Genomic DNA, 20,632 nt, shown 5'->3' on the forward strand with positions numbered 1-20,632 from the left:
TTACCGTTTGGAGTTGTGGAGTCTAGCCAAAGCAAACAACTGAATAACATTTAATAGGCTACTATAAATAGTGAAATGTAAGCAGCCCTTAAGCTGCTCCAGTTGACTACAGAAATGAAATCATTCCTCAGCAGCTAACACTCAGAGGAGTGTGGACTTAAACCATCAGATTTCTCACTTCCACCAGGTTTATTTTTTGTGACATGCTTTGACCTGTAGTTGTGGCTTTATAGGACTCCCAGCAAGGGTTGATTTGGAAACAATCTTTGCTTTGCATGTGTGGTACAAATTGGAAATCTGAAGTAGAAAGGCTCTAGATCTGTTTACGTTCATCCATATAAACCTTTCTTAGAAGTTTCAAACTGAGAAGGAAAAGGTTACATACACAAAACACTATTTTAAAAAATGATACTCTAGTACTGCTGCACATACATCCATGCGTGGGCAAATTTTATCATGGAAAAGAGGCTCTCTTTGCTGCTCCATCAGGGTTGGCATCAGCTTAAAATTGAGAATAGTTGCACGTTCAGCTAACTTGCTGATTAGGATGCAGTTGTGAAATAAGAGCTGGAGGGGAAATGTAGCTCATCTATGGCCTGTAAGTACCAATTCCAGAATATATTTGGACCATACTTGTTTTACTGCAATTTGTTCATAGCATGCTTTGAGTATAGAGTTGTGATTTCCTCGTCTCTCATGTAAACTGTGTTAACTGGTGGGATAAGAAATCTGAGACTGTTGATGTTCTTATATGAATCTATTTTTTAAAATTTTGTATAATTTTTTCTCTCAGCATTTACCACTACAGGATTTGACTGCCACACTTCCCCAGTGTTCAGTCCTGCCAATCCAGAGAGCTCAATAGAAGACTGCCTGGCTCATTTGGGGGAGAAAGTGTCCCAGGAATTGAAAGAACATCTGCACAAAGCGCTGCAGAGCTTGCTTAGCAAGTGAGTTTACATTTGCTTTTTCAAAGGGAAGGGGTTTCCTTTTGCATTTTGAGTGCTGCTGAAATGCTAAAGATGGGACTATGTTTTGTATAGCATTTTTTTATTTTTTAGTGTTCTTTGTCTGGCTGTTTTTTTATTTTGTGTTGTAATGTGTGGATAGTCCTTTGTGGTGTTTGCTCTTTGCAGTAATGTAAGTTCTAAAATTTTTCTCAGCTTTTATAGTTGAACTTTTGAGGCTAATTCAAGTAGTTTGAGTTGATGGTGAAACTAGCAGCTGGCAGCTGCCGATTTCCACTGCCAGTGTCATGAATGATGGACGGTAGCCAGATTAACTTCTTTATCTTATAGTTAAGAGTGGAGCTGAAGGTTTGATTGTAGTTTGGCTCAAGATGAGTGGGAGAGTTTCTCTGAAAGGGTGGTAGTTAGATGCTTTATGACCACCATTCAGGTACACATCTGAGCCAAATGTGGGCCCCTGGGCTCACCGTGGTGCCTTAAGAGCTGTCATGCCAGTTTAAGCTTATTGTTTAAATCGCACATTGTACTTAGCATGCTAGTATCTTGATTAATGTATTTTGCAAAAAGGTAAAATGGTTGTGGTTGCTTGGTTTTTTATTATAAATTACCAGCCTGATCTTAACAGATCCACATTAACTACTTCTGGCTGTTCTGAGTGATCTCCAGAATGTATTTCTAGAGAACTGGAGTTGGAAGGTGCTACTTTAGGGATGGTTACATAAATGCAGTTGTGAAGGCAGCATTAGCAAATAGCTGTCTGAGTCTATGTTTAGTGGATTGTTTTAAATATGACTCTGACCTGGCTTTCTCAGCAAAGGTGCATGTGGCATCTGACCAGACAGATGAAGACAGTTACCTCTTTTTCCATGAGTCATCCAAGGGAAAACTACACTGTCAACTCACCATTTAACTTTCAGAAACTAATATGCATACTGTCTGCTTCTATATGTGGTTTCTATAGGGTTAAAAAGTAAGTTCAGTATTGTGTAAACTAACAATTATTTACCCACAGAAAAGAGTATGTGGGATACAAGTTGCTCCTTAAGTGGCAAAAGAGATGCTAGTGTGTTCCTCCAAAAACGGCAGGAGCTTATCTGCCTTTACAAGCCAGGCATTTGTCCCATGTGGCCTTAAAAACTTGTACTTATGATCTTCTGAAGAACTGAGGTTTAGATAAATATCTCACTACACGCTAAAACATACTGGCAACAAGTTGGAAAATTAGCAGTAAGCCTTGCAACCTATCCTTTTTGTGTGTCTAAAGTGGTAAATTGAAGTAACAGTATTTTAAGTTTAAATGTCTTAAAGGTTGTAGATAATTGGCTGTCTAATTGCGGGGTCATAACTGGTGCACTCTTAGGTTGATTTTTTTTTTTTTTTTGGAAAGTTCCTGAGATGAGGTCTTTGAAAATTAAGTGCTTCTAGCTTGCTAGTAGCCTGATGTTCTAGGCTTCTTGTGGATTCTATGGGAAGATATTTGCATTCTAAGTATTTTTTTTATTTATATATGTACGTACATACATATAAAGTCTGAAATGCCTGTAAAAAATGTTGACACACATGTCTTTTTATGAGTCAAACTAGAGCTACTGTTCAATCTCTTGATAATATCCTTCCTGCAGCTGTTGTTGCTCTTCTCATCCCACTGATTCATTTGGATTTGTGTTTTAAAGAATGCACTTAAAATGACAAATCCAAATTATGTTGTCCCCAGTGTGCTTTAACTCTGTACTTTTTTTTTACCCGTGTTTGCTACAGCAGTGCTATTTGATGCAATACTTACCTATTTTGCTTATATTTTCCTGTCCTTTTGTATGCATATAAACAAGTGTATTCTGGTACAGTAGACTGTTAGATCATGACAGATTCTTGGAGTACAATATGCAGTCTTCTGTCCAGTACCAGTTACCATTATTTCCCTTAAACTAAAGTCTGAACTGGCCTTTTGTCATGATCTGGCTCAACTGCTTATGAAGCAGTACACTTTCTGCTGTCACTTGGCAGAAAGTCTTTATTGTTACTGACTCTAAGATACTATATGATCTTGAAGGAGAGAGAATGGAAGACAGGAATTTCATCATCCCAGTTCAGAGAAGTAGAGGTGTGATAAATCTAAAATAGAGGTATCTACTGAAATATGAAGGGGTTTTTGTGATCAGAAGTGCTGTTTCTTGCAAATAAAGGCTTCAACTCTAACATAACGTTAATGCAGTCAAGCAGCATAGTAGCCTATGTTGTTTATAAAAATTTTACTCTGCATTGGCCTCTATCTCACATGAATTTCTTAGTAGAATTTTTTATCTTTAAAGTCTTAAATTATAAAAAATTATATGAAGAGCTTAGAAATTTTGGTAGCATATCAGAGAACCTACTTATCTAATGCCCTTTAAGTTGTAGAGTATCAAATTACGATGAAATTCACTTAATCAGTTGTATGAAATTGTGTAACTGGGAGAAGGTGATGCCTTCCTGACCCTGTCTGGTGCTTGTGTTTTACATCCTGAAACACAAGACTTGTTAGCTCTTGAAAATTATTTGCTGTAATACATGTGAAAATATTTTGTTCTTTGGAAACTCAGAATTCTATTTTATTCTTGTTCTTTTGTTTCCTTTTATAACTTTCAGTGTTGGTTTAACTTCTGCAGGCCGGTGACATATCAAGAATATCGAGAGCGCACACAAGAGACAGCTGCTCATGCCAGTGGATGGAACAAGGTACCAAATAAGTGACATTCACTTTGATATCTCACATCTATTTGATGTCCATAGTGTTTTTACTGGGTACAGCTGTGCTTCACAGAGGACCAAGAGTAAAAAGAACTGACTGTTTCTAGTATGAAATAACTTTCAGAGTGATAGATGTGGACATAATATATAATTTTTAGATAATTTAGCCAGAAGTTATCTAATGAAATTATTAGGTCAATCTTCCTTAATTATAATAAAATGAAAAGTTAAGAGTTGTTGCGTGACATAATTTTAAAAAAATAATGATGAAACATTTTTAAATTCCCAAGAGAATTATTTCTTTAACATTTTTGTAATGAAATCTGAGACAGATGTTTTCATAATATTTCTCTACTGTTTCTTTGCTCCCATCTCAGGTTCAAAATATATGTAAAAAAAAGTGCTAAACATGGTGAAACTAAAAATTCATAGTATCTTCACAGTATCTAAATTGTTCAGAAAGCATAAGGATGGTGTGCCTACCTGGTTTCAGGAGTAGTTATCTCAAATGGTATGAAGCTTCTTTTTAAAACAAATTTAAATACAAATCTTTACATGAACTATCCTATAATAGTTTTAATGTAGAATTAGTAGAATTACTGTTCCCAGATTAATCTTTCATTAATGATTCAAATTCATCATCTTAATCATTTTCTGATGGGTTCAGTGGGCATCAGAAAAAGAATAAAAGAATGAAATAACTATTTGCAAATTTAGTCACAAATTGAGTGTTAAAATTCAGTCTTAAATTTAAAATAGAACAAGAAATCTTTTTTCCCCTCTTTACATTTTTTTTTTTCCAGAAATACTTTTCCTTAACTAGATTTCCCTGCTTACTTCAGAAACTGATCATCTAAACAAGGGTGTGGACACTTTTAAAGCAGTTTATTAAACATTGCTTGACAAGTTACTGAGTATGGCTCCAGCAATTATAATTGGTGTGTGTGTGCTTTCAGTTTATCATCTTGTGATTCATAGCATTTTAGTTTAAACAAACATGAAATCTGATTATCAAGAAGGTGGCTTAAGCTAGCGCATTCTCCTTTTCAGTTGATGAAAACTAAAGACAAGCATAAAACCGGTCATTGTGGCTCAGCTGGCAAGGGAGGAGGTGGATGGAGCCTGTCAGTTGCCTGCTGGGTCTCCATATGCTATTGCTACACACCTCTTGAAGATACAGCCCTGGGTAGATGGATCAGCCACATTTGGGGGTTTATGTTCCAGTCTTCATTGCTGCTACGTTTGTGCAGCCCCTGTGGCTAGTGGATTTTGGTCCCCAACACTTTGTCATTGAGAGTATCATCCAGAAGATGTCTTTGTCATCATCTTCAGTTAACCCATAACACTTGTTGCTACAAAACTTATAGTCTACAAGCAAACCAGAATGGAAATTTTGTAGAATAATACAGCATCTGTTTGTATTGTTTTTGTGGTAGCTTGGTGCTTCAGGAATGCCTAGCAGTTCCTTTAATAATACTTGTTTTGAAGAGGTGGAATACATTCATGTTGGTTTCATTTCCTTTTAAATTCCTTTTTCTTCTTAATCAGAATCGTATTTTATAACAGAAGAGATCTAGATATCTTTCCTCCAACCTCAGCCTAGCTTAATTTTTACTTTAAGGAAGAAGCTGTTAGAAAAATAATTTTGAAAAGTAGTTATAAATAAACATAGCGTTAGGTCTAATTAGCAGGCATATAACAGCAAGATGAGGCTGTGCAGGCCTCAAGTTTGTGGAAATCTGAAGGATGTACATTTAAATTGACTCTATTGGGAGAATAGAAGCTTAGTCCCTTTTATGACTAAATAATAAGAAAACGTACAACTCGCTGAGCTAGCCGAATGGAATAATAAATCACTCCCTGTTATGTGCTCACGGATGTTACATATTCTGTAGTTTCTTGGGTGGATCAGAAATTGAAGATGCACAGTAGCTGTGCTAGATGTCAAAGGGTTAAAAATGTGGAAATACCTTCCCACAGACAGAATTCTGATCTGTGCTTGTGGTATGATCCAGACTAGAAGAAATAAAATGACTGAAGCTAGTAGATGAAATGTGTTTTCAGTTACATGTTAGCTGTATCTGTTTTGCTCAATAGTGGCATCTTGCACAGCAAGGTGCTCTTTTGGCTTTCAGTAGCCTGTGAAGTAGAATATAAAATCTCACTTCAAATTTCTGAGCCTTTGCTGTTGTAGGTATGTATTATTATGCATATGTATGTAGAAAACCCCCACCTGTTTAATATATTGAATGTGATGGAGAGCCACACTGATCCCTTAAAGGCCTGGTATCTCTGTGGCACGAAGCAGACTCAAAGTGGTCTTTTCAAATCTTCCTTGATGTTATGTGTATAAGAAAGGTGACATAAAGGTAAACATGTACTTCTGGGAGGTACTGGATTACCTAGCTGGCTGGAGGCTGAATGTGGACAAACACTTGATCTGTCTGGTGTACAGCTTGGACAGTGTCATTTTTAGTCATACCAGTTTTCAAAGAACCTATCGATTATACAAGTATGAGCAGGAAGACGACACTTCTAAATATAGCTGTTATTTTTTCCATTTAAAAATGAGCATCTTTTCCAGAGTGCAATGGTATGTTTGAACTGTTGAAGAGATTTCGTTAACTGACTAGCACATGGGATGTAAAGGAATGTTTTCACTCACTAAAACATGAATATCCATCTGAATGAGGAAATACTGCTGGGTAAGCTAATACATAGGAACATCAGTTCTTCCATTAACATCCCACAGAAGCAAAGTTTACTCACAGACGTTAAAAGTGCTGGTTCTCAGTAAAAAAATTGCAGGAAAATTAGTTATTTCATGTATTTCTCAGAAATTATGATGTGAAAATAATAGGCATGATGCTGTATTCTGTAAAGAAAAGGAGAAGTCTTCACCTTGTGTTTGAAATTTGAAATAAGGCTTTCATTAAAACAAAACCAAACCACCTCAAACTTAGGGAAAATTATATTTGTCTAATAAAATAAATGTAATAAAAATTTGAAATATTCCACTGTTGAGTTTTATGCTTTTTGCTTAAAATTGAATATTATATACATTGTCCAAGATACATAATCCCACAGAATTATGTTGAAATAGTCAAAAGGTACACAGAAGTGGCAATTACTTTGAATATAGCTTCTTCAAAGTCTCTGAACTTCCTTTGTAATAATTTTTTTGGGTGTGCATTTAAATTTGTAATATTGTACTATGGCATTGCAATAGTATAATTGAGAGAAATCTTTAATTTACACAATTAATCAGAAATCTTCTGATAGTAAAGGGGTTTTTTTTTAATGAATCCCTAGAAGTTTTCTCCTGCCCACTATTTTCTGGCATGCTGTTCTTGATATTGTGTATGTTTTTCTTCAGTCAGAATCTAAATAGCCCTCAGCATCCCTTCTCAGGCATACTGGTGGAAGGAATTAGTGTTGCTTTGAATTGCTATGGCTGTATTTTTACTTTGGTCTAGTTAAATCTCATCACCATTCACATAGCTACTCTTACGTACGGAAAGCTGTTGTTAACCTTTGTGGAAGTATTGTGAAGGTCACTTCTTCCATGAATTTAGGGACAATGTCATGCAAACCTGTCTCTGTTCCTACTGGTCTCAGAGGTAGAAGTGTCAATAATTTCGGTGGGAAAGGAAAACCAGGTGGTGTTTGTTGATCTGCATGGGAGTGGATATTAGAGTTTGACTTTGGTTCCTCACTCCTGAGGCCTGCAGAGGCTTGCTAAATTTGGGAGGGATGGATGGATTAGATATTTAAGTTGGCAAAGGAAGATGGCAACAGTCATGTTCAGTATAACATTTGAGCTCCCTTCATTTTCTAAGCAACCTTTGTTTGCCTGTGTTTCTTTTGCCTTCAGCTTACATTAAATGTCAAATATTTTGAGATCTCAGTGTTCATCCTGCTGTAGAGTTATGTGGGTGTGCCCAAAGCCTCTGAAAGATGCCTAGTCTTGACAGCATGCTTTTTTTCTTTGATCCAAAAAGACTGAAGTTTCTTCTGACATTTACCTCACCTTGACCTGCTCCTTACATTTGTGCACTGTAAGCTTGCACCTCTTCTGCCTCTGAGTTGAGATTAATTACAAGAAACTCAAAAAACCCCAAGCACCATCCCGTTCCTAGTTAAGTGACTGTAGTGTTAACTGTTTGTCCCAGGAGAACAGTACTGTAAGCTAACTGCTGTAGTATTGGACTCTCTTGGTTGTTAATCACCTGAACATTTTAAATTTATCAGATACAGGCATTTTTAAGGCCCCATCTGTTTTTAGTGGTCCATCTTGGTGTGACTCCACCATGGATCTAGTACAAATCTCAAACCCACCCTACTTCTCAGATTCATCTTTCTCCAGCTTTGCATGCTAAGGTGTGATTTCTGGGAATAGTAATGGAAGATATTTAAAGAAAAGAAAATCAGGCTGAAGGAGGAGGCTGGGAAAGGAAGGAGGCAGTCTGAGCAATAGTATTAGCCTGCATCCAGCTTGTGCAGCTGGGAAACAATGTTCTTATTTGCACAGTGAATAGATGTGCAATGCAGTTGTCACAAACTAAGTGCAGTAAAATTTACAAATATTTTTCTCTTGTATCATAATACCACTTTTTCTGATGCTAATGACTTCAATTCATACCAGTTTCCTGAATTTGGCTAAGTGCTGCATATAAACTTTGCCCAGAGGGCCACTTGTGTGCTCTAGGAGAATAAACACAGTTTAAAAGTTCAACTCCATGTTGTTTAGGCAAACAAAAACATAATTTCAGCAGGAAGTGTCTAGTACTGTGTAATACGAAGGAGGTAGGTTCACAGAGTCTTGCATCTTCCAGAGCAATTGACATTTGGGTTAAAGCTGAGCATTCAGTTAAAGATAAAAGGTTTGGAAGGAGGAATGGGAGTAGGAAATGAAGGAAGGAATTCTGAACGTGTTAAATTTGGCATAGGAGGGAGAGTTTAACATGGAAAGGGGTTTGTGTTTGTAATTTTAAACATGTCTGTAATGTTATGCTGCTGGGAGGAGTCGTTTGCTTGTACTGTCTGAAAGCCAAGTGTGAACTTCTGAAGAGACTGTCTAGTGCAGTGTATCTATCCAAGAATGTATGAGTTTGCTGTTTAAATACAATCTGGATGCGTATCCCTTCAAAGTATTTATAATGTTGCATCTTTCCATTTCTGGGGTAGCAGGTTCTGGACCTGTTCTGCTTCTTGTATTGGAAAAAAAAGGGTCTTAAGAAAGCACTGCAGTACTGTTCTGTGAAACTCTCAGGTTAGGCTGCGGTGTTTTGCTTATCAGATTAAGTGCTTCTTTCTTATTGAATTGTATTGTGTTTCTGCCTTGTGTCTTCACAGAAATGAAGTGTACAGTAGATTCAGACCTTTTCTGTGGACCACATGAATTCTTCTGTTTTACCTACACAGCAGTATTAATAATACTTTCTGTATTTATTCACAATTCTTGTTTTTTTGTAGGTCTTGGTACCTCTGGTTCTGCTACAACAATTTCTGATGGAGTTAACCAGACGGGGCCAGGAACCACTGAGCGCACTTGTGAACTTTGGGGTGACATATCTAGAAGACTATTCTGCAGACTATATCATTCAGCAAGGAGGATGGGTAAGAAGACAATGTTTAATTTTCATACTTTGTTCCAAGCTTATTTCTAAGTGTGATACTAGTCTTAATAGGAGTGAAAGCTAAGAGGAGTTGCTAGAAGTAGGCAGATGAGAGAAGGAATGCCCCAGGAGAAGCAGAAAAAAGCAGGAGGTTTTGACCATATAGTTGGAAACGGATCTTGGGCAGTCATCTATTTCACCTCTCTGCCCCAAGGCAGAACTGACTTTTTACCCATTCATTTCTGATGTTGACATTAAAGACCTCTGTGATTGGACTCAATAATCTCTCCACGCAGTCCAGTTCTTTGCATGGTCTGGTTTGTTGGATTTCCACTGAAATTGAAGAGGTCCTCAGATGTCAAATAACAACTAGTTTTCATACACTGTGTGTTAAAATGCTAATTTGTTGCTATATGGTGAGCTTTTGTTTGTATGTTCTTTCCTGTTAATATACATACAGATTTGCATTTGGAAGCAAACACCCATAACAAGAGATACTGTGCCTGAGAGGCTCATCTTTTTAATATTATCTTCATACTCTGGTGACTGCTGGAAATGGTATATGGTGGTTTTTCCTCTAAAATTTCAGAGGGCTTTTTAGCAGATTGGGGAGCACTTCATACAGAAATGTCAGTAGGTACTAATTTATTTTTATAATAAGGGATAAAATAGCTAATGCATATTGGATCTGATAGCTATATAGGAACATGGATAGAATGAGCAATCAAGATTTCTTTGTTCTGCATTTCCTTGTGGAAATCTTCAATTCATGGTAACCAATGCTCATGAGTCATGGCATGCTGAGAAAGTTTAATTTAAAAATACATCACAGAGGCAGCTCACAGCTGATGAGCTGGGTCTTGAAGGCTGAGCTTTAGATTACTAGGTTTGGGAAGGATGCCAGATTTGAATGGAATTAATCTGGGATTAGTGAAATGGCTCCAGCAAGTTGATTTTTTCTAAAAAGAAAAGCTGTTCATGAAAACCCAGTGATTAAAAAGTGCTAGTAGGAAAAATCTCATTCAGACAGCTTCTCATTATTTACCTGAAGTTTCTTTTAAGAGTAGTTTGTTCCAGAAGTCCTGCACATCTGCACCTTCCTATATCCTTTCCTTTCCTGGCAATTGTGGATAATAGTTTTCAAAGCTTTTGGAAGGGATTGTTTGTCTTTAATGGACAGAAACACTAACAGCATGCAGCCGAATGACCTCAGGTCATTTGATAAATGCACTCACATTTCAAAGTATTTTCATCACAGGGAAGGTCCTTACTTGCAGCTTTAAGACAGATGAATGTTAGTGCTATTTTGCTTTTCTGCTTGTTTTTTTTTAACCTCCAAAAAGGCTGTGGTCTGTTCTCTAGCCCCTATTTGAGGCCTTCTATAAACAAACTTAATACAGTGCAAAGCCTCTGAAAACAAGCAGTTTTCCAGCATGGCCTCCAAGGGAGGGGGCTGTGCTTTGTGTTTGTGTGACTGTGCATGTATGTACAGATCTGGGTAGTCGGTGTTTAATGGGCTACGAGCTTGTCTGTATACATCCAGTCAGGCATAAAATCAGACTGACATAAGCGGTACAGCAAACAAGCCAGAGCTATTTTTGAAACAGCAGAAGAGGCGAGGAAAGAGACAAGGTGATGAAAATCCTTTCCAGCTGAATTAATGTAGCTGCACTAACCCTTTGTGAGTTGCTCTGGGGTTGGGGACCCACTGATCTTCTGGCTTTATGTGGAGGAAGGGGATATATGGTTTTACTGGGTTTTTTTTGTTTTTTCCTGTAAGGCAAATGTTCGTTTTCACTGAGTAGCATGCTTCTCAGTTTGTTCTGAGTCTGTAGGATGCTCTTCTGGGGATGGTAGTGCTGGGAGCAGGACGTGGGGTAAAGGTGGGAGAGTTTGTGTTTCTGAGAAGGGCCGGGGAAGAGCTGCCTGGCAGGCTGTTAGCCATCACGAAAGTGTTTTGAATTTTTTAAGATAAGCATCTGCCACAGGGGCTCTGTGTACCAGATCAAGTTGTCAGTAGTGCTTTGCTAGAGCCATAAGGACAATGTATAAACCTGGGAGTCTCCAGTGAATTATGTTGCTGTAACAGTAAGAGGTTCGATTTTTGTGTTATTCCGGAGCAGTGTGAAGATGGGTCTTTTCTACAGCTGCTGCAAGCTTACTTAAAACTGAGGAGATACCAGAACAGCCTGTCTGTTTTTTCATGCATCAGGAGCAGAGGAGAGCTTCACAGCAGTCAGCTTTTCAGGGGCAGACCTGAAAAATTCTGTACTGTCTCTGGTGCTGTCTCTTCCCTTGGCACCACGTAATTTGGGATCTTCCTCAGTTTTTGGATTGAAGTCAGCCTTTGCCAGGAGGGAAGTAGCCAGTCAAAGGTAAGGGATCAGCTGAGCCTTTCCTATGCCCCAGTGTGGATCTGTGGAGTCAGAATTTTACAGAGTGGTGTCATCCAGTGGGACCAATTGCTGCATCATGCTGTGCAGCCACGGTGCAGCTGGAAGAGCTCCTGAGGTTCTGCCTGTGTGCAAGACTGCAAGTTGTTTTGTGGGCTTGGGAGACTTATAGGTCCAGGAGAGCATCTGACTGAAGATGGACAACAGTTAACCAGAAGCAAAATTGCTAGCTCAAGGAAATAAAGGTTGATAAATATGATAGCTATGCAGCAGATTTCAAGTGTGACTTGTGAGGAATGGGAAACTTGGGATACTAGAGGTAGAGCCTCTGAGATGAGAAGTTGCTTTTTGATTTTTCATCTCAGTCCTGCAGAGATATGGTGATGAGATAATGTGTTGAAACACAATGAGTGTTCCCCTCCCATTCTCCCTTCAGGCACTAAAGTTGTAATTCAGTTAACTTTTCATGGTAGGGTGGGATGTAATGGTTGGTTGGTGAGAGAATGGCTGGCATAATTTTATGTTCAAGTGCATAAAATATTTTGATACTATGATTCTGGCCGTTGTGTATGCTGTTTCCTTTCCCCTTGGTCTGTTTTGCTGCTTTAGGGTGAAAGTCTTCCAAGCAGGAATGTCTGCAGTGCACTGTATATTGTGTTTGGATGCAGCTGGCAACAAAAACGTGAATGAAGAGATAAGATGACTACTCCATCTAGTTCACAATCTCTTAGATTTGCAGGTAGATGCAGACTGAGTTTGGGGGACTGTAGGAAAGCAAGGAAATCTTGCTTTCTTCTGGACAGTCTCCCTCTTTCACTAATTGCAGTGACAGATTTGGCTGCAGCCCTTATATTTACCCTGCTTGACTTTAAGATTTAGTATGATCTTTCTTTTGGAGCAAAAAAGCATGTTTGGCATTCCAGGTTCTCTAGACACATGTGGGGACACACATTTCTTTCTCCTGACTCTCTGTTTTGAACCAAATGGTCATATTGAGATCTTGTTCCCTTGTCATCTTGAACCATCGCAAAGCAATTCTCAGCCTGATTTAGCAGTAGCTTTGTTCTTCTCTTTTCTGAAAGCAATGTTAGGTCTCAACACCTCACATGCAGTGTACATGCTCTCCCCTCCCCTTTCCTGCTCTCCCCTCCCCTTTCCTGCTCTCCCCTCCCCTTTCCTGCTCTCCCCTCCCCTTTCCTGCTCTCCCCTCCCCTTTCCTGCTCTCCCCTCCCCTTTCCTGCTCTCCCCTCCCCTGCCTTCTCCTTCTCTCCCCTCCCTTCCCTCCTCCCACCTCTCCTCCCTTTTTGCTCGGTCTGACTTCTCCAGGGCTGAATGCTGCTGCATCAGAAGCAATTCTTGGTCTCCTGGAAAAGTGCACAGTAAGGCCAGTCAGTTGGTAAGGATTTTTTTCCTCTTCCTTTCCCAACCCTCCTCCCAAATAATTTATTTCTTCTCAAGTTCTGCAGATCCTGTTTTCCATGGTTAGATTTCATCTATGTTGAAATAGTCTGGGAATGTCTATAAGGAGAAAAAAGTATAAGATTACTTGGAAGCTAGCTGTTTTATTTTTCTCTCGGATCCGCATTCATGTTACAAGCCCATCTGCTTTTCACTTGTTTGAAAGAGGTGAAATAAGTGCATGCAATCAGTGTTTGTCAGTATTCAGTTAATAACCCTTCTTCTCTCAGTAAGAGGGCTGGTATTTGTATTTGTGACCCGTAGCTGAAATTGTCTCTGCCTTCCCAGGGTTCTTGTCTCATGATGTTCAGATCGGGATTTGAATTTAAGTAGTTATTTATCCATGTTGAAGAGAGTAAAAGTAAATTTGCTTGAAATATGAGTAGTGTTTATAGTTTCATATCTCAGCCTTAGAAGAGCTGTTCTCTGTTTCCAGTGTTTTTTCTTGGGCTTTTCTGTCGGTTTTGACATTTTCTTTGCTGCTCGTGATTGAATAATCTACGTACTAGAGTCTGTTAACAATCTGGAGGAGAAAAAGAGTAGAGAGATGCTTGTCATCCTAGGGAAGTAAGGCAGTCAGTTTGGAGATTAAAAGCTCCTTCTGCAGCAGTCCAGGTGTCTGCCTTGAGAATGACAATGCAGAAATAGAGAGACGTGCTCCGCTGGAGGAGAGGTAAGTTAAGTTTAATATGGTAGAGATACAAGAAAGGGCAATCTAATTAGAGAAGTCCTAGAAAGGAGTTTTGCTTTCAAAATAATTATACTTTATGCTTCTATCATGGACCACAGCAGTGAAACATCCACTTTTTTTTTTCTGTGTAACTGCTTTGGTACAGTAATAGATTTTTTTATTTCTTAGGCACTGTGGCTGAAGGAGAAGGAACTGAAATGATCAAGAACCAACTAGATCTCCCTTTCTTTTTCCCTTCCAACAATGTCAAATCAGTCTGTCTGGAGAATTGGTCTCTAAATAACTGAATTTACTTCAATTTAAACTGCTAAGACTGAAAGCTTAAAGAGTGTTGCTTTGGTGCTGACTCTCTGCAGGTAGTAGAGGTTATGTTGGAGGGCAGGGGAAGGAATAGGATCATTTCTGCAGGCTGTTCTAGTCAAACCGTTCCGTGAAGGGGATGAGAGCAGTGGCTGCGATATCATATCAGTGTGCTTTGATTTGGTTCACACAACTTTTTTTTTTTGTTATTTTTTCCCGTAATAAAAGGTACAGTCCTATTTGTGAACTCTGCTGTTTTTCTTGGCTCTACCTATCTTGACAGCTTCGCAAAGATGAATGCTACAATAAATGCCTGAGGGCTTTTTGTTACTTTTTTTTTTTTTTTAATAATGTACTGTTCTAGATCTGGGCGTTGTCAGCTGCCCCTTTTATAATCCTTTTCTCTGAAGGATTAGCAGTGTAACGCTGTCAGGTCTGACTTCAAGGAGGGTCTAAAGAGGCATGGCATAGCGGGGCTGCGGACAGAGGCACCGAGCAGATGGAATTGCAGCCCGGTTGGCCCAGGTGGGAGTGAAGCTGTCCCGATCCCAGCAGCCATCTGTGGGGTGCAGCCTTCACCTGCTCAGCCCTTGGCCCTGACAGCACTTCACCTGGCACATGACTGCTTCTCTATTACAGCTAGAAATCATACGACAAGCGCATTCCCAGCTCTGGGGAAATTTGTTGTTATGGGAAATTTGCTTATTTCCCCGGAGGGAGATCTCTTGGGATCCCTGGACACAGACCAGTTCATCACTTCCTCATTCCTTGCCTTGTGTTTTTCAGACACTAGATTTTAAGCCAAATGCATTTGATGGGTTCCTAGTACTCATGTTGTTGCTGTGATGCTGTCTGTGCAAGGAAAGTAATGGCTGAACCTCATCTCTCTCTGTTATAGCTTATGTTACAAGATGAAGTCAGTAAGAAGTCACACAAGATGAAGTCACCTAAGAAACTTCCTAGCTGTGTTGAGTGTTTTGAATTTCTTATCATGGTAAAGATTGCTCTCCTGGCATGCTCACGTTCTGCCAGTATTTCCTCTTGTACCTCAAGCCACTCTTTTTCTTGGGATTTTATGGGCCTATTTAGCTTCAGGGCGGGGTGGTGGTGGTGGTAAGTTCAGGGAACGTAGATTTTTTTTTTTTTTTTTCCCCGCAAGGTGGCACTCCTCTGACCTGTATACAGAATTTTTGCTTCTACTGGACAAAATCAAGATCTGGGGTGTATGGGCGGCTTGCTGGGCTATATAGGTTTTCTGGGGGCTTTTTAGCGTCTTTGGAGATGAGCTTTGTATGAGTTGCCTATCCACGTCATTCCTTTTGTGAACAGACTTAACTGTAACCAGCCTATTTACACTTCTCTAAGAACTGAACCAGAGAGACCAGTTGAGCTTTTCAGAACACTTAAACCAAAACTAAACTAAGCCCTAGAAGAATACACACAGCATCCACAGCAATTAGACATAGTCGATTTGCATGTGTGTGGTGGTCTGAGCTTACAGGGCAGGGCTTTCAAAGTCTTCTCTAAGGTGCAGTAAATGTTCCGTTGGACACCTTAATGGCGATCTCTTTACATTCATTGTCTAATAGCACCTCCATTACAGATTCAGTGTGTACTGCTCTTCCAACTATTTTTGTAGGAAAAAAAAAGTTACTTTTATCTTTGAGACATTCAGAATTTTGATTTGAATACCTACCTTTACCAGAAGCAGGTTTACATAAATCGGGCTGAAATTATTATTCTGGTAAATAAGGGTTGTTTTTTTCTTATGTGTAGTTAAAGTTTTTGCTGTTTAGCAAAAATAACTACTATACTTAGTAAATCAGCTTGTTTGTATACAATTAATAACGGACCTATTAGAAAACTATGAAAAATAGTGTAGTCGTCATAAGAGTCAGTTTCCAAGTTGGGTTTTTTTTTTTAATGTTTACTGTCTTTAAATCATAATTGAAACTTGACAGGTGTTTTTAAGTAGCAATTTCCTACTATAAGTTAAAGGTTGGTAGTGTTCTGAATCCACTGCTGAGTGATTTTTAGCAAAGTTCAGATTACTGACACTGGCAAGACTACAGCTGAATCCAAACTGATGGGTTCTACTTATTAGAGGAGCTTTCAGATATTTTTTTCGTTATTTTGTTACCAATTTACAGTTGTCTAGTGTAGCTCACCCTGTAGCATAACAGCTGTAACCTATCCTGAGGGCTAGTCTAGGACATTTGTTAAAGGTGCTTTCTGTCACTTGTAGAAGTCTTGTAGAAAATTTCTACAAGTCAAACCCCATAGGTTGAGGACAGTGATTGACTTCTGGAGCTCCTTTTTGCGGTCTGCAAATGCCACCTTGACAGAAATAAGTTGATCTTATCAAGACTGCCTCACATGCTGTGGACCATCCCTGTTGTGTTCTAGCCAAGAAGGGAACTATCCAGTTCCCCTTCTCATCATAAGTTGTGCCAACTCTTCCTTCAGGGTGGCAGTGGTTGGGATGAGGAGTGGCAGGGTGCTGTGATGAGGGACTTACTCTTGCTTCTCTAGACATACCTGATGTGGTTCTGTATACTGGATAAGGAAAAGCACTCAAGTTTACAAGTCTCTCATCCCAAATTTGAAAAAGGGGAACTCTGTTCTGGTCTGGAGCAGTAGACTATCCGTTTACAATAAACAAAGTGGGTAAAGAAATGCTTACATACATTCTTATTTACCATTAAATCTAAAGAGTAGGGCTTATATAAGGCCTCCGGTTATTAAAAATCCTTCCACATGTTTCATCCTGTCCTGAATTAATCTGTCTGTGGGAGCTTTGCTTCTGGGTCACATCTGTAGATGAAACAAGAGAATTGTCCTAAATGTCATGATATTTTTATTGCAGCTGCTTTAAAAAAAAAAACAAAAAAAACAAACAACAAACCCAAACAACAACAAAGTGCAAACCTGAACCGAATCAGCACAAAATCCTAGCTTCATCCTCTTGACTTTCTGAATTAACTCTTAATTCAGCTCAAGAAATATTAATCATGTATCCTAAATAATGCCTATTACTGTCTGACATTTCAATTAAAACTTCATACGTTTTTAATGAAAAAGTACTCAAATTACCCATTGATACTCAGTGTGTTAGCTTTCCCAACCTCAGGCGATCTGTCTCTTCAAGTGTGGAGAGTTGTGTCCCTAAGGCACTGACACAGAAGTTAACTTGTCTGTAAAGGCAGAAAGGAATCAGCCAGGCTTTATAAGGCTCTGATTTATAGGGAGCCAGTGACTGATAAGTCTTTTGAGGTCAATCCAGTCTGTACAGCGTGAGAAAAGGAACAATAAAATGCTTGAGCCTCTTAGGCCCTCCCTTCTGCTGAAAGCAGGATGGATGTGTAACGTTGATACACGTATTAATGAAGTATATGAAATGTAGAAGATTGCCCACGTGCCCCACATTATCATCCCTTCATTTCCTTACCCTCTCCAAAGCAGTTTATCCTGCACATTACCCTCAACATGTGCCCAGAATTTACCTGTGTTTTGTGAGAAACTTCGAGTGCTCAGCAAAGCATATGGTCTTTAAAAAGTGCCGTGATAATGTGGGAATAACTAGAATAATTAATGCCTGATCCTTGTATGTCTGTGTTGCATCACCATCTGCTTGTTAACCTGCTGAGGATCTAGCATTACGTCATACTGAGCTAAGATACTTTGCTGGGCCTGGGCAGCTACTGGTCCATATAGTAGCTCTGGTGGTACTTTGTCTATATTACTTGTTCATTTTTATCATGGTCAAATCATCTGTGGGTTCCCTTGAAAAAACAACTTGATTTTCCTGATGAGAGGAAAAGGAAAAGTTAAGAGTGGTGGATCAGGAATGGAGCAGATGCAGGGGCTGGAGGAATAAGTGTTGAGGAGTATCAGGATGGCTAAAATTTCACTGCAGTCTCTGTACCCCATTGTCCCCCTTGACTACAGGTGGCTCCCTCCCTCCTCCCCACCGTGGGCTGCTGAGTCACTGCTCAGAGGCTCTCGGCTTTCACCATTGTGCGGTATATGACTTCACCGGAATTTAGGCCGTCTGAATACAGCCCTAGTTGGTGCTTTTTTTAGTTTATTACTGAAAAGCAGCTTGCTACAATCGCCAGAGCACACAAGCCCATAGAAGCATAGTGTGGTTTTGAAATTTTTTTTTATATGCTTTATATTCAACCAGTCACAGCAGCACGGGTGCACTTCCAGTAGTATGTTAAAAGAGCTGTTACCAGTTGTGTGTATCCATCCCTGTGCTTTTTGTAGCGTCAGATTACAGATGTAGTCTGGTGTGTTGTGATGTGCTGCGGGCGGGGAATAAATTGATACTGATTTGTGGAAGGGTAGAGCTGAGAGGAGAGGAGGATAGTACAGAGGTTCGTGAGATTGCAGGTTTTACCCCTAGTTATTTTGTTGTTTAATTGCCATTATTCTGAGTCTGTATCGCCTGTGGAACTAAAAAATTTGCTGTGATCATAGGTGTCTGTTAGTAGCTTAATTACAGTGAGAATATTTCCTACTTCATCAACATCCAGAGAAAACCCTGATGATCAAAGGAGCAAATGCACAATCTTAGAGTGTCTGGGCAGCCGGCTGCCTTTCTGTGCTCAGCACAGGGTGGTGGAGGCTAACCACAGTGACTGAGTCCCTGCTGTGCTGCTCTTGAGCGTCTGCTGGAACAGGACAGGCTGGCGCTGGGTGTGGAGTCCTGTCCTCACATGCTGCACAGCAGCCCTGGCCCACACTGCTGTGTTTTCTCTCTTTGGATCCACTAACCTCTGCCTTTACTTAAACTTCTTGGCTCTTCTTTTCCACTGCCCTTACTTTGCAATGCTGGTTGCTTCCTCCTAGGTTGTAGAGCTCTGTTGTGTTTTAATGGCCTGAGCTGCATTTGAAAAAAATTTCGTTCTTTTCGTGAAACATGGCTTTCAAGAGGGTACTGGAGTCTTGAATTCTCAGTCGCTGCTCGCAGAGGACAACTTGCTTTGGATTTTTTGGCATGTGTGTCATGTCTGAACATTTTCCCAAATGTAATGCTTTATTAATTTTTATTTCCTTCTGAATCAAGACTTTGTGGAGATCCTTTAGGTGCTTAGTGAATGGATTGATTGCCTTTAACCTTCCCATGAGGAATTCTGTGTACTGTTTCTTTTTAGAGTTTCTGCCACATGTTACTGAGCTGGATGATGCTTCCCATACCCAAGCAATTTAAAGGTGTTTTTGAAGAAAAGTTTTTTTGAAGTGTTCTGTGAGATTCCTTTATTCATGCAGAAATATCTTCCAAAATTTCATGGGCTGAGAAGATGAGATTTAGATGCCACCCCTGCCAGAATACATTACGAAATCTTGATGTTCCTAGTGCTGTCCTGTACTACAGCCTCCACCAGAAGTCTCCAGGAATGGGTCCATCAGGTTTTACAAAATGGCGGTGTTTTAGGGGAGTGGGTAGAGAAATGTCACTCCCATACTCAACTCAGGCTCCACTGACCCCTTTTCACAAAGTTTACTGATACAGGAAAAGTTTCCACTGGGAAAGATTAAAGTGTTACTGCCCATAAACTGCACAGATCTCTCAAGTCCTGGTTCACTGCTTTCGCCAGACATCTGCTCCTGCTTCATTTGCTCACAGCAGCTACTGCCAGTGACCAGCAGTGTTTGTGCTGTCTCTCCTGTGCCTGCCAACTCGCTTTTTGGTTTGGTTTTTGTGTGTGGAGGTCCTTCCCCCTGCTAGGGAATTGAGGAATTGCCACGCGTCTGGTGGCTCTGTGGAGAGTACCCTGTGTTTGTGGAGAATCTCAGCATTTCGTGCTTCCCTGAGAGAAAAGCGTGTTGCTGCTGGCCCGGAGCTATGAGCTCTGCGGGTATGCCTAGTCAAAGTTAGAAACCATTGACTTGAACTCCTTGCGTAGTAGGAACGAAGTGGTAATGTCTAGTTACAAAAGCTGAAATGTGTTTTCCTTCTGCTCTCTAAGCAGGGCACTGGTATTGATTCGGCTCTTTTGGCAGGTGCAGCTCCTGGCATCTCAGTGGGCCAGACTGGACACTGATCAGGATTAAAAGCAACTCAGCAAAATAAAGAATGTGTTTGTTTTTAACCTGGATCGGTTCCTGACTGTTGTGGTTTAAGCCCAGGGGGCAACTGAGCTCAACTCAGCCACACAGCTGCTCACTCACTCCTTCTCCCTCAGGGATGGGGAGGAGAAAATAAAACAAAAGGCAGTGGAATCAAGACAAGGCCAGGGAAGGATGACTCGCCAGTTACAGTCATGGGCAAAAGATAGACTCAATGGGGGAAGAAAAAGAACATCAATTTATTTGAACACCACCAGCAACACTTAATTTACCAAACAGAGTAGGACAGTGAGAAATACAACTACATCCTAGAAACACCTTCCCCCCACCCCTCCCTTCTTCCTGGTCTCAGCCTTCCTGCTGATTTCTCTACCTCCTGCCCACCAGCAGCACAGGTGGACA

At 39.9% G+C, this 20,632-nt stretch overlaps 1 protein-coding gene across 8 annotated transcripts in view; it reads left to right on the plus strand.

Moving 5' to 3' along the window:
- BCL2L13 (BCL2 like 13) overlaps positions 1–20,632 on the plus strand; it is a 45,492-nt gene that overhangs the window by 15,479 nt on the left and 9,381 nt on the right. For 4 of the 8 annotated variants that reach the window (XM_074871720.1, XM_074871719.1, XM_074871721.1 and 1 more), the window contains 3 exons: positions 794–950; positions 3,614–3,683; positions 9,171–9,314. In XM_074871720.1, the coding sequence (XP_074727821.1) occupies positions 794–950; positions 3,614–3,683; positions 9,171–9,314 (371 nt within the window). Of the gene's footprint in view, positions 1–793; positions 951–3,593; positions 3,684–9,170; positions 9,315–9,773; positions 9,872–11,436; positions 11,511–13,727; positions 13,992–14,023; positions 14,660–20,632 lie in introns of those variants that run through there. The other 4 variants (XM_074871724.1, XM_074871725.1, XM_074871726.1 and 1 more) reach the window with 4 other exon arrangements.

The sequence above is a fragment of the Strix uralensis genome, chromosome 5, assembly GCF_047716275.1.
Source record: "Strix uralensis isolate ZFMK-TIS-50842 chromosome 5, bStrUra1, whole genome shotgun sequence".
In the NCBI taxonomy this organism is placed as follows: Eukaryota; Metazoa; Chordata; class Aves; order Strigiformes; family Strigidae; genus Strix; species Strix uralensis.